At 46.7% G+C, this 14,467-nt stretch overlaps 1 protein-coding gene across 1 annotated transcript; it reads right to left on the bottom strand.

Annotated features, from left to right (window-relative positions):
* Positions 1 to 7,240: 7,240 nt before the first annotated feature.
* LOC124671682 (heat stress transcription factor B-2a-like) lies at positions 7,241 to 7,653 on the bottom strand. The gene has a single exon (XM_047208026.1). It carries the CDS (start codon positions 7,607 to 7,609, stop codon positions 7,241 to 7,243), a length of 369 nt encoding a protein of 122 aa, XP_047063982.1. The 5' UTR covers positions 7,610 to 7,653.
* Positions 7,654 to 14,467: the final 6,814 nt, after the last annotated feature.

The following is a 14,467-nucleotide window of genomic DNA, read 5'->3' as shown; positions in this document are numbered from 1 at the left end:
GGACAAGGTGCGGGCACTATTAGTATACTATGCATGAGACTTGCAACTTGTAAGATATAATTTACATAACTCATATGCTTTATTACTACCGTTGACAAAATTGTTTCATGTTTTCAAAATAAAAGCTCTAGCACAAATATAGCAATCGATGCTTTCCTCTTTGAAGGACCATTCTCTTTACTTTTATGTTGAGTCGAGTTCACCTATCTCTCTCCACCTCAAGAAGCAAACACTTGTGTGAACTGTGCATTGATTCCTACATACTTGCATATTGTACTTGTTATATTACTCTATGTTGACAATTATCCATGAGATATACATGTTACAAGTTGAAAGCAACCGCTGAAACTTAATCTTCCTTTGTGTTGCTTCAATACCTTTACTTTGATTTATTGCTTTATGAGTTAACTCTTATGCAAGACTTATTAATGCTTGTCTTTAAGTTCTATTCATGAAAAGTCTTTGCTTTATGATTCACTTGTTTACTCATGTCATTACCATTGTTTTGATCGCTGCATCCACTACATATGTTTACAAATAGTATGATCAAGGTTATGATGGCATGTCACTTCAGAAATTATCTTTGTTATCGTTTTACCTGCTCGGGACGAGCGAGAACTAAGCTTAGGGATGCTTGATACGTCTCCGACGTATCGATAATTTCTTATGTTCCATGCCATATTATTGATGATACCTACATGTTTTATGCACGGTTTATGTCATATTCGTGCATTTTACGGAACTAACCTATTAACAAGATGCCGAAGTGCCGATTCTTGTTTTCTGTTGTTTTTGGTTTCGAAATCCTAGTAACGAAATATTCTCGGAATTGGACGAAATCAAGTCCCGGGGGCCTATTTTGCCACGAACCTTCCGGAAGACCGAAGAGGATACGAAGTGGGGCCACGAGGGGCTGCCACCATAGGGCGGCGCGGCCCGGCCCTTGGCCGCGCCGACTGTGGTGTGGGGCCCCCGTGTGGCCCCCACGTTGCCCTTCCGCCTACTTAAAGCCTCCGTCGTGAAACCCACGATACGAAGAACCACGATACGGAAAACCTTCCCGAGCCGCCGCCATCGCGAAGCCAAGATGCGGGGGACAGGAGTCTCTGTTCCGGCACCCTGCCGGAGCGGGGAAGTGCCCCGGAAGGCTTCTCCATCGACACCGCTTCCATCTCCACCGCCATCTTCATCACCGCTGCTCGCCCCCATGAGGAGGGAGTAGTTCTCCATCGAGGCTCGGGGCTGTACCGGTAGCTATGTGGTTCATCTCTCTCCTATGTACTTCAATACAATAATCTCATGAGCTGCCTTACATGATTGAGATTCATACGATGATGCTTGTAATCTAGATGTCACTATGCTAGTCAAGTGAGTTTTACTTATGTGATCTCCGGAGACTCCTTGTCCCACGTGTGTAAAGGTGACAGTGTGTGCACCGTGTGGGTCTCTTAGGCTATATTTCACAGAATACTTGAAGTGCTTATTTATATCTCTTTATGCTTGCAATGTGTTTTGTATCACAATTTATCTATGTGCTACTCTAGTGATGTTATTAAAGTAGTTTATTCCTCCTGCACGGTGTAATGGTGACAGTGTGTGCATCCGTGTTAGTACTTGGCATATGCTATGATCATGATCTCTTGTAGATTGTGGAGTTAATTATCATTATGATAGTATTGATGTGATCTATTCCTCCTACATAGTGTGAAGGTGACGGTGTGCATGCTTGTGTTAGTACTTGGTTTAGTCGTGTTGATCTTTCTTGCACTCTAAGGTTATTTAAATATGAACATTGAATTGTGGAGCTTGTTAACTCCGGCATTGAGGGTTCGTGTAATCCTACACAATGTGTTCATCATCCAACAAGAGAGTGTAGAGTATGCATTTATCTATTCGTTATGTGATCAATGTTGAGAGTGTCCACTAGTGAAAGTCTAATCCCTAGGCCTTGTTCCTAAATACGCTATCGCTGCTTGTTTACTTGTTTTCTTGCGTTACTACTGCTCGCGTTACTACTCGCTGCGTTACTACTTGTTTGTTTCTTGTCCTGGGCAAAGCACTTTTCCGGTGCCGTTGCTACTACTTATTCATACCACCTGTATTTCACTATCTCTTCGCCGAACTAGTGCACATATTAGGTGTGTTGGGGACACAAGAGACTTCTTGCTTTGTGGTTGCGGGGTTGCATGAGAGGGATATCTTTGACCTCTTCCTCCCTGAGTTCGATAAACCTTGGGTGATCCACTTAAGGGAAACTTGCTGCTGTTCTACAAACCTCTGCTCTTGGAGGCCCAACACTGTCTACAAGAATAGAAGCTCCCGTAGATATCACTTGGTTTTAACCACAATATCATCGATGTAGACTTCGATATTCCTTCCCATCTGCTCTCCAAGACAGGCTTGCATACACCGCTGATAGGTTGCGCCTGCGTTTTTCAACCCGAAAGTCATGACGTTGTAACAGTAAACTCCGTGCGGGGTGATGAACGCGGTCAACTCTTGGTCTTCTTTCTTGAGCTTGATCTAATTATATCCGGAGTACGCATCGAGAAAAGAGAGGCGATCACATCCTGCTGTGGAATCGACTATCTGGTCAATACGGGGCAGCGAAAAGTGGTCCTTAGGGCAATGCTTGTTGAGACTTGTGTAATCGATACACATGCGAAGAGCTGTCGTATCTTTCTTCGGCACCATGACTGGGTTGGCTACCCACTCGGCTTCCTTGAGCTCTCGAATGAATCCAGCCTTGCGGAGTCGATTAACTTCCTCGCCGATGGCTTTTCTCTTTGGTTCTGAAAATCGGCGCATTGTCTGATGTACAGGTTTGGCTTTGGGGTCAACATTAAGGGCGTGCTCAGCGAGTTCCCTGGGAATACCTGGCATGTCGGATGGTTCCCATGCAAATATTTCCCAGCGCTGACGGAGGAACTCGATGAGCGCGCTTTCCTATGCGACAGTAAGATCTGCCGAAGTATTGACTGTCTTCTTCGGGTCAGAGGGATGCACTTGCTGTTTCTTTGCCTCCTTTGCGACGTCAAATTCATCGGATCGTACGTTCCGGTTATCGGCTGGTGGCTTTGTGTGGTCTATGATAGCTTCGTGTGCGTTGAGCTCTTCCTTAGCGCCAAACTTCGAGGCGATCTTCTGGAAATCCCTATCGCAACTGTTAGAACGAGAAAATCTTCCGTGAATGGTTATTGCTGTCTCGTTATTGCCTGACATCTTCAGCTTTAGGTATGCATAATGAGGTATCGCCATAAATTTGGCAAACGCTGGTCTGCTGAGGATAGCATGATATTGCGATTCCCAATCGACTACTTCAAACTCGAGCTTCTCCTTTCTGAAGTTGATTGGTGTGCCAAAAACCACGTCCAATGATATTTTACCAAGGGGATAAGCGGGTCGGGTCGGGATGATGCCATGGAATCATGTATTAGATTCTTTTAGCATGTTAGCCGTTAGGCCCATTGCCTTCATTGTGCTGGCGAATAGCAAATTCAAGCCACTTCCTCCGTCCATGAACACCTTGCTCATGTTGTAACCTCCAATCTGCGCTTCAAGGACTAGGGCTGCGTGACCAGGCCTTGGGACGGCCTTCGGGTGATCCGCTTTGCTAAAAGATATGCTCTGGTCTGACCAATCGATATATTCGGGTGTCTCGACCATAGCGACCTCTGCGTACTTCACTTCTCTCGAAAACTTTTTGGCTTCTCTCTTCGAAAAGCTGGTTCTATGGATCATGCTAACCTGTCCACGGGATACTGGGAATACTTCGGTTGGTACGTACATGTCTCCTCCTTCTAGTATGTACGGTTCTGGTGAATAACTATAGGGTTCTGCCCTTTTTTCCTTTGGATGGGCTCTCGCTCCCGTTTTGGCCCTAAGGTCGTCGCAGAACTGACGAACCTCGTGGAACTGCCGACAGTCTTTGAGCAGATGACTGGATTTTTCAAGACTATCCTTCGGGCCGATGTAAGAATGCAAGTAACACGGTGCTTCGAGTTGCTCCGTAGCCGATAGATAAGGTGTGCGAAGACGGTTCTTGTTCGACTGCGTGTTGTGATATCCTCGTTCATACTGTCGAGGGCGGGTTGCAACTTGCTCCTCTTCTTCACGGCGTGAATCCCTTCGTCTTTTCCTTTGCTCCTCTCTGCTGCCGAAACTGCTTCGGCTGCCCTCTCCCATACTCCTAGGCAGGACTGCCAAAGCTGCTGCTGGCGTGGTATCGTCTGGAACCGAAGTTCTTGTGCTTGGCGCGCTTGAATTAGGAAGGCGAAGAAACCCTCTAGAATCGATGATGAAGTGGACACCACCAAAAAAAGTATCCATGTTACCGCGCGATTCCGTGGAGATCGGATGCGATGCCTCAGAGCGCGGCATGAACTCGAAGGACCCGCAACGAACTGAGTTTCTTGGACTTGGTGGAGTTGGTGACTCTAACACGAACGCTGCTAATGTAACTGGAACTGCCGATGACCTGCCTTGTGCCGACAAGTTTCCCACAGACGGCGCCAATTGTCGAGGGTACTCCTCGGCAATGCCCTCCGTTCGGGGCTTAGGGTTGATGGAATCCTGTAGGCTGACACGAGACATCGGTTATCAAACACGCGGGGAAAGCGATTTACCCAGATTAGGGGCCCTCGATGAGGTAAAACCCTTACGTCCTGCCTGTCTGATCTTGATTATGAAAATATCGGGTTACAATGGGGTGCCGAAGGTTTCGACTATGATCTCGTCGAGAGACTAAGTTCCGCGGGGACCTAGCTCTAGACTTATGGTGGCTATGGTTGCTAAGATTGCGTGTGTCCTCGGCAGCCCCTCTCCTGGCCCTTATATTGGGTGCCAGGTCTCAAGAGATCTGTCCGGGTACGACTAGGTTACAAAGAGTCCTAGTTCTAAACTTTCCTTTTATTCTTCGTCTTCTTGTCTTGCTCTTCAAGAATCCCGCTTGCGAACCGACGTTGTGGCCCACCTGGCTATCAGGTGTCTTCATGGGCCTCTGATTGGGCTGCAAGGGGTAGCATGATAATAGTTACCCGAAGGGCAAGATTTCCCTTAATCCCACCAACCGCAAACACCGAGCTGAAAGAGAGCCATGCCGCTTTTTGTAGCTATGGTGATGAAATCAAAGTACTCGCGAAGGACTCCGGGGATTGGTGTGTTCTACATTATTTCTTTCTCGGACTATTATTATATTGCGGATTGGTCAATCCATAGGATGAGGATGTGCAACTAAATGAATTTTCTTCGAACCTGAGAATTTGGAGTGGACTGCTGAATTTTGCATGCAGGTCATGAAAAACTCTTCTCTTGATGTGCTTAATTTTCTTTGCCCAAATTTATAGTATCATTCAATGAAAATGCTTAGTTCGGATGCCGAATGTAAAATAAGATAGAGTTCAGATCTTGTGCATTCTCTTGGTGAGAGTCATTGAACTTCATCTGTCCAGATTGTTACCTAAAAGTTTCCTGCTCAATACTTAGATTGTATAAGCTGTTTTGCCTTTGTTCTATGAAATATAATACGTCTTCCACAGAGCTTATTCTAGAAAAAAAATTACCAAGATTGTTATTTATAATGCTAGATTTCTATCTTGGAATGAACATACACTGAAATTGTGCAACACATTTTTTTTTTAAGCTTGCAACACGTTTTTTGTCAATGGGAAAGAGCAGAGATCCATAGCCAAGTATATTGAGAAAGCAAGTGTGCTCGCTGCAGCTCTATTCGTTGGACCACGCGTCGATGTGTAGTTGGCTCGGTGAGGAAGGAAAATAAATGACCACGCACGGATATTTTCCTAGTACAAGTATTAGTAATTTTCTTTATCATGACAGCGCGTTATGAGTAGCTGCTTCTATTTCAAAACGAAGCGAGGTGGGTGTACTACACTAGGCCGGGTGTGTTAGCGAGAAACGAGACGAGAGGAAAGATTAGACCGGGTGTGTTATTAGCAGAAATGGACGAGAGGAAAGATTATGCCCGAAGGAAAGAAAGGTCATTACCACCGGCGGAGCTATGGGCAAGGTCGAGGAGGGGCACCCCCACCCCCCCCCATACTTTGCATTATTTCTGAAGGAAATTTTTTAGGGACCTAAATTCTGGGCTAGCTCCGCCACTGGTCATTACAATACAACCAAATTGTTGGAGAGCCTTGCGCATGAATTAAACCCCATTAAGGTTCGAAACTCGGTTTATTTTGCTTTTGAGGACGAGGTGATTGATTATCGCCACTGAATTAATCGTTGGAACCCGATTAAGATTGTCGTGATCACAAATTGGGAGTCCCCTTGGTCTCCAAGCATCGGCCATCGATGAATTCGGGTAGCATCGACGTGGTTAGCACCGGCGCGCGATCATGACAGCAGCAGCTGCGCCATGGTAGATTTATTGTAGCTCCGAAGTGTCTATATCAGTGTCGCCACACCCATCCGTCTCTCCCACGCACCCAGTTCAGTTTAGCAGTTCCAGCAGCTCCGATCTCAACTTCTAGCTAGCGCGCCAACACACACTCGCTCGCCGGCAATGGCTGCCCAGCAGGCAACAGGCTCGTTCACTACTCCAGAGGAACTGACCTACCACATCTTGACGATGATGCGTGCTATGTACCTTTTCGTCGGCTTCGTGCCTGGATCTACGGGTTTGTCCGCCGCTTCATCCGCAGGCTGCGCTACCGCATCAGGATCGGCAACCGGCCGATCCGCGTCGGCGCACTCGCCTGGGAGTACATGATTGGCCGCCTGGCTGCTCCCATGGCCCGCAGACGCGCTCCAGTCTGAGGTACGTCTACTGCTGCTTACCATCTCACGTGTGTCTCTCCCTTAATTGCGGCGCCCTTAATTGCCATGCGTCCCATCTCGCTCATCCCATTCACAAATGTCAACTGGTTTCGCAGGCCGCGCCCGCCGACTTCCTCTCCTCCGCCGCCGGCTACTACTACTGGAGTACATCTACTACTAGCGGTCCTACCACCGGTGCCGTCACCGCGTCTCCGCCGCCGGCTACTACTACTGGTGTACATCTACTACTACCGGTCCTAACCACCGCCGCCGTCACCGCGGCGTCACCGCCGACTACACTCCGCCGACTACTAGCATATATTTGACTTTGTACATAGTATAGGTGCAAATATACTTCCCAAACTATACATGCAAAATACGCGCGTGAGCGTACTATACTACGTGTTGAATACTCCCTCCGTTCTGAATTATAACACGTCCGATTTGCGTTACGCAATTTTTACTCGCTTGCACGGACATGCCCCCGTCGTCGCCCATGCCCGGCGCCGATCCCCTTCCGCCTCTGTATCGCCCCGAGCAGGTGCTTCTGCCCTCGCCTGAAGCAGTCGTTGGCGAACTCCCACCTGTCGATCCCGACCTTCCGGAGAGAAGGTGGAGAGAGACGCACGTAGGTGTTGAGCTGCCGGACGAAGGAGGCGAAGTTGCTGTGCTTGAAATTCCTGGGGAGGAGGTCGCGCTCGAACTCGGCGCGCCGCCACACCACGAACGCCGTGCCGGACTCGTTCCAGGAGATGGTGTCGTCCGTCCCGGGGTAGTCGACCATCGCGTACGTCTTAATGAGGAACGGCGGCGCCGCCGGCGACGCCATTGAGCACCTAGCAGTCGGTTGGGTAGGAGTTCTCGCCAGAGGAGGAGATGATGGGAGGATGCGGTTTACAAGGAAGGAATGGTCGAGAAATGGGGATTTCGTGACGGGGTAGGTTTTGGATGGGGGCGAGAAGCATCCAGCTGGTTCTGGAAGGTTCCGAGACTTTCTCTACTCGGCCCCACGTGGTGCTCTTTCTGGAGACGGGCTGAGCTGTGGCTTTGGAGAAGACGGGCTGAGATAGAGCCTTGCAGCAGCCCAGTTAAGTTAGTTTATGGGAAAATTAATTAGTGAGCGGTCGCTTGTTTGTGCTAGAGAAAGACCGCTTGGATGACTTGCGTCAGTGCACGGTAGTGCTGTAGAAGAAGCAGGAAAGAAGAAGAAGTTGGACAGAAAGTACAATTGGAGGTAACAAGTGTGCTGTTTTCACACAAAAGCATTATTATGGAGTTAATGCCCGCCTCAATGTTGCTGCGAAGTCCATGGGGCAGGGGGGAGGGGATACAGATCAGGTGACATGCACCCGTGTGACATGCGGCCTAAATCTAAATCTGAACATTGCGAAAAAATCTGAAAAAAATCATGCATGTTCACAGCACATATTAAGATAACCCCTAAAAATTTCAGATCAAAATTCGAAACATACATCGAGAAACAAAAAAGAGAAATCTGTCATGAATAGTTCCCGAATTCAAATCTGAGTTTCTCCGTAGACTATTCACATCTGAGTTTCTCTTTTTTGTTTCTCGAAGTATGTTTCGAATTTTGATCTGAAATTTTTAGAGGTTATCTTAATATGTGCTGTGAACATGCATAATTTTTTTTTCAGATTTTTTCGCAATATTTAAATTTGGATTTAGGCCGCATGTCACACGGTGACATGCAAAAGGTGCATGTCACCTGATCTGTGTCTGGGGGGGGGGGGGTGGACTGAGCCGTGGTATGCAGATGTATGAGAAGGTGAATTCGTTGCGATGACTTAGACCAATACTATCTTTGTCAGGGCGGTGTCACCGAATCACGATGAAGTGACAACCCTATGAGGTGGGATCGGGGCTCGACAAGGTGTTGGTGATGACCTGGCTCCATCCAGGTGGCGGGGTTTATTGGCCCATACAATGTGGCATGCAAGGAGCTGCTATGTCTTGTATGAGGGGGTGGCGGCTTTGGGTGCTTGTGCAGAGAAACGAAACAAACAAAAACCAAATGTGATAACCTTATCGATCCCTCTAGCATATTTGTACTCCTTTCTTGGGATTACATATTCCTGCTATCTCATTTTTTTTTGAGATATGTCTTCCTCTCCTAAAATTAGGTATGCTCATTTTGTTTAAGCGGGCCAGATCCTAGCAACAACGAGCATTCACTCTCCTCTCCTGAAATTACATTGCTCACTTTGTTTAAGCAGGCTAGATCCTAGCAACAACCTCGAACATCCACTCTCATTATTGTTTCTTGTCCAAGCCCTTGCTCGTTACTTAGTGAAGATAGATATATTTTCTCCCTCTCTTCATAGTATATATCTACAACTGCTCCTTGCCGGAAAGATTTCTCTCTCCGTTTTGAGAAGATGGAAGAGAGGGCTGAAGAGAGAGAATATGTTAATCCTACCACTCATAGTTCAACTTTCAGTAAATCCTCCCTCGCAAAAAATCTTTTAGTAAATTATATACCTATACCTTCCGGGCAACAAAGCAGAGGGATACGAACAGAGGGATGTGGGAGATATTCTCATAAAGTGCACATTGATTTCATGTGTAAGTCTTGTATCTATTAAAGAAAAGCTAGTGTTATTTATTTAGTGGTAGCACAAATCCTATACTTCTTCCTTGAAATGATTCCAATGTGAATCTTTTTCAACGACCTAGTGATCTTACCTTCTTCGAGCCCAAGTTTCGGAAGTTGCTTTGGCAAACCTAACATGGAATAAATACTTAGGGGTCTTGGCAAATCTCTATTAACTTTATATGAATTGGGATAGCTGAAAATTAGTGTGACAGTGCCATTTAATTAGAAAGACGTGGTTTATTTTTGACTTTACCTTCCGAGATAATACGTATATTGAGGATACTCAAAATCGTTTTCTAGGAAGCATTGGTCGTACTTTTTTTAGTAGGATTGAGCCTCTATTGCTAAGCTCAATATTATCAGGGAAAAATCATTATTATGAGCTGAAATTCATGTAAATGAACTTCTCATATCGTGTTATGCAAGATAAGAACTGATCTTTCTGAATAAAACGGTGAATGTTGGGCGATGGCCCTAGAGGGTGGTGACGGTGGGCCTTGCAAGACGCAATGGGGCGGCTGGAAGTTAGGGCATCTCCAACCGGGCGACCCAAACGGACGCGCTGGGCCGTCCGGTTTGGGCCGTTTGGGTGGCCGAGCGGACACGTGGACAGCGTCCCGCGTGTCCGTTTGGGTCGCACACTGCGCCCGACGCGGCGACCCAAAAAGACGCCACGTGGTTCGTCTTCAACGCGTGGCTCTGCGCCATGGCAGGCCTCGATGGGACATCAATGGCGGGCGGGAGAACGCGCGGAAAAGTTCCCGCGCGCACCAATGTTCCCGCGCGCGCGAAAAGCCCTTTGGCGCGCGCTCGCGCCCAAGTCTCCCGCCAGGCCGCCGGCTATAAAAGACGGCGGCGGCCAGAGACCGCACCACACCCTCTCCGCCGTCCTCTCCCCCTCCACCTTCTCTGGCGCCATGCCGCGCACCCTGCATTCCACGTGGGCCAAGCTCTCCCTCGCCGCCCGGGCTAGGTTCCCGCGGACGGACGAGGAGGAGCGCGCGGACGCGCAGTGGGTCGCCGACGACGACGCGCTCCGCGTCGCTGTTGAGGCAGCAGCGAAGAAGGAAGCGGACGCGGAGATGGTGGAGGCGGCCGCGGACGGTTGGCACGAGACCGCGGACGGCTGGTACGAGGCCGCGGCCGCCGCGGAGGAGGAGCCCGTTGTAATAACCCAGAACCTAGGAACAACGAAGGGTAGATTTAGAAATGGGATGTGCATTTCATCGCAAAACGGGGGAAATTTTCGCGCCTTATTGCAACTAAACCTAAGAGGGATCGAGATTCTCTCTCATCTTGCACTTAGGGTTAGGCAATGTGAGTTAGGGAAATTTCGACATGATCTCTTTTGTATCTTGTTGATTTGGGGAATTGATTTCATTTGACAAGTGTTAATACATTTAACAATAAGCATTGAACAATATAAAATAGAACTCATCATTCAAACACAATTTATAAATTCAAATGACTTTGAATTTCAAACTGAATATTAAATACAATATTTAATTCAGAATGTAAACATTACATAGATCAAAAGCTCATGAACAAAAACTTGAGCTTTATTGATATCAACACAGATTACAAAGTCTTTACAATATTCTTGATACAAGAATTGATAAATAATAAACAGAAATGAAAATAAAGATTACAATTTGCTCCTATAACAAAAACCTAAACTAAATGCTTGAAGAACATATTACGGTCATATTCAACTTCAAAACACGCAAAACGAGATCACAAACACTAGCCAGAATATAAGTGTTAGCTTAAGATTCGGTTTAGACGGTTAGCAAGTGACACAATCTTCGGTTTGGACGGAACCAAGTCACGGCACACTTGTGCTTGTCCAAAACCGAGGACGAGCACAAGATAGGATCGAGCGGCAGACCAAAGGCGAGCAGGCTGCGGGGGCTCAAGTTTCAGCATATGAGAGCACACGGCTCAAGTGTCTTGGGCAGACAACAACAAGGCAATGCAAGGGGTGAGTCATAAAGTGACCGGGCTTGTGTGTCATGGCCGGGGAAGTAGTAGAGACCATATAAATAGCACACAAACCCTAGAACCAGTGCACAGTCGACCAGATAAGATCACCAGGTAAGGGTGAAGCAAAAACAAGCATAGTTCATCTGTTCTTGAGCAAGAACAGAACCAGCACACAACTCCTCAAGCCACCAGAGATCATGGTGACCTAGAAGATCATCCAAGCTCTGGAGGTGAAGGGCTGTGAACAAACCCAAGTCCGCATCAACAAAGCATTACTTTCTAGGAGTCTGGAACAAGGTATACCTAGTTCCTGGAAAAGATCCAATGGATCTAATCCATCATATGCATAAGCATGGGATGAGCGAGATGCTCATATGGGTAAATCATCACTTGGTTTTCACCAAGGATTACTGCCGATCAAAAGCCACTAAGACAGAAACCATCCGGATACAAATCGGGTGCACGAAGCTAGACGAGCGTGCACGGATGCACACTAACAAGATCACATGCACGAGATAGCACCGAGTAGATAGCATAGATTAGCAGCTAAGACTACACAGAAGATCCTAAGCAAGCAACCATCGAAACCCTAGATTTCTTCACGAGGCAAGCATATTGGCATTCATACTTACTATGATCCCCTAATATGCAAGCAAAGTTGAGTAGCCAACAAGATCCAACCACTAGGTGAGCAACCGGTCGAGTAGCAAGGCTACGAGGTCACATCACACTTAGCACCAAATAAGAGCAAGCCAAATAGACCACATCACTATCCAGAAATGGATTCGAGTTTAATTGCTTGTAAAAGAATCATGAACAGCAAACTCATATACAAGCAAGACATTTAAATCATCACTGCATAAGCGAGTTCATCATAATTAAGTAATCTAAGCATGAATTTATCACGGATCCATGCTAAGCATGACAACGACATACTTGTTAAGCAATACAACTTAATTCATAGCCACTAGAGCAAGTAAGCAACGACACGGTGATGCTTGAGCATCGGCATCACCAAATAAGTGAACCATATAACCACAGTGTTAGCCGGTAAGCAATCACTGACAAACAATTGATCAAATTGATCAATCATAGCAAGCCAAGCTACACAGAGAGTTTTGCCAACAAGCAAGAAATGATCCAATGGATCATTAGGTTGCGAAATTAATACTTGAATCATATCACGGGCACTCGGCACACACACAAGTGTCACGGATGCATCACAAGTACACCTAGACAAGCAAGCATGATAGTCCGAGTAAGCAAAAGCAAGTCATAACCAAGCATAGCATGGAATAGATAGCTTTTGAGCAAGCACGATAGAGCATGGCAAGTACGAGCATGCTAGGAGCAGCGAGAAAAGTAAGCACGAGCATAGATAGCAAGCAAATCGACATGTGCCGGTACCGACAAGCTGGTAATCGACCATGGGCTTGCGATGAACCGAAGCACGATAAGATTGCGCGGCAGTAGTATGACTCTAGATGATCACAAGACCACCAAAGAGCAACGGATCATGAGGAGGAAGAAGAACGGTGGCAAGGGAGGCGCACGAGAAGAGAAGGAGGAGGAGCGAGAGGACCTTACCCGCGCACGGAGGCGAGAAGCTATGGCATGGCGAGGCGGTGCCCGCGCGGCCATAGCGGCGCAAAGCCGGGGAAGTCGCCGGCGTTACGCCGACGAACACCACCACGAGCGGCACGGCATGGAGACGACGGCACGGGCGGCGCAGCGCACCCGCGCCGGGTCGGTCTCGGGGCGCACACGTCGACGACGAGGGCGAGAGCTCGTCGGAGAATCACCGGATCGCCCATGGCGATTCTCCGAGAGATCCGGACCGAGGCGATTCGCCGGGGAGAGGACGAGAGGAGAGAAACGGCTCGGACGGATCGATAGATCTGCTCGAGGCGGTTCTAGATCGGTAGGTGACCACGGCGGAGGAGGCCGGTGATGGCCGGAGCGGGGCGGCGGCCATGGCGGCGACGCCATCGCCTCGGGGTCGCCGGAGATTAGGGTTAGACGAGTGAGAAGAGGGCCGAGTGAGAGTGAGAGTGGTGGGCCGCTTCGGCGCCACCAAACCCAAAGGGGGCCGGCCCTAATTGGGCCGTCCCTGGGTTAGTCTATTGGGCTGGGCCCAATATAAGTCCAAGGGGTAATTTGGTCTTTTTCTAATTAATAAAAGATCAAAACTTTACCAAATTTTAATAAATCATAAACAACTCTAAAAATCCAATAAAAATTGGATTTATGAATGAAAAATAAATCTTAACCAGAATAAAATATGAAATGGAATTTATGAAACAAATTCAAAATTATGAATTTTCAGAATTTAAATAATCACTTGGAATTTTCAATTATTATTTCCTTGTATTTAAAATTCAAGGAAAAATCTCAAATAAGTTCAAAAACTTATTTTCGAACATTTCAAAATGAGATTCTATTATTCCAAGTCATTTCTTTTGAACAAGAGAATTTTTCCAGAAAACTACTATATTCCCTTTTATTCCAAAAAACTATAGAGGTAACTTTATAATTTCAAATTATCTTGGAATGACTAAGGTAATTACCAAGTAAAATCATGTTACTTTGGATTGTTGTACTTTGTGTGAATTACAATGATTAATACTTTTAAATCAATTGTAAATTACCGTCAAAGACATAAATCTTAAATACAACCCTAAATTGTAATAACTCAATGGGGTAAAGGGATTCAACATAAAATAATACATCCATGATTGCATTATTTGGATTTTTATAACATTGTCCTTACTGGACAATGATGCTTCTTACGGAACCCGAGGTCCGGGTTCCATCAACCGCATTGAACTGCACTATCTCGCAGTCCACAGGCAAGTTCACCCTTGCTCATGTCAACTTGATTATTTTTACTACTTTTAATGCAAAGCTATATACTTATCATTCCTGCATCGCAAATGAAATGTTAATTTCCAACTATGAATATGACTATGTGGCTGGCAATGGAACCATGGTATGTGTTGATATGGTGGAGGTTCCATTGCAATGGGTTATATCACCCTAGGATTAAATTACCAATGCCGTCCGGTGATTCTAGCGCCGTACAAATCGCGT

The sequence above is a fragment of the Lolium rigidum genome, chromosome 7 (genome assembly GCF_022539505.1).
Source record: "Lolium rigidum isolate FL_2022 chromosome 7, APGP_CSIRO_Lrig_0.1, whole genome shotgun sequence".
NCBI classification, from domain to species: Eukaryota; Viridiplantae; Streptophyta; class Magnoliopsida; order Poales; family Poaceae; genus Lolium; species Lolium rigidum.
The sequence above is the reverse complement of the archived record's forward strand: the minus strand, read 5'-3'. Positions and strand labels throughout refer to the sequence as shown.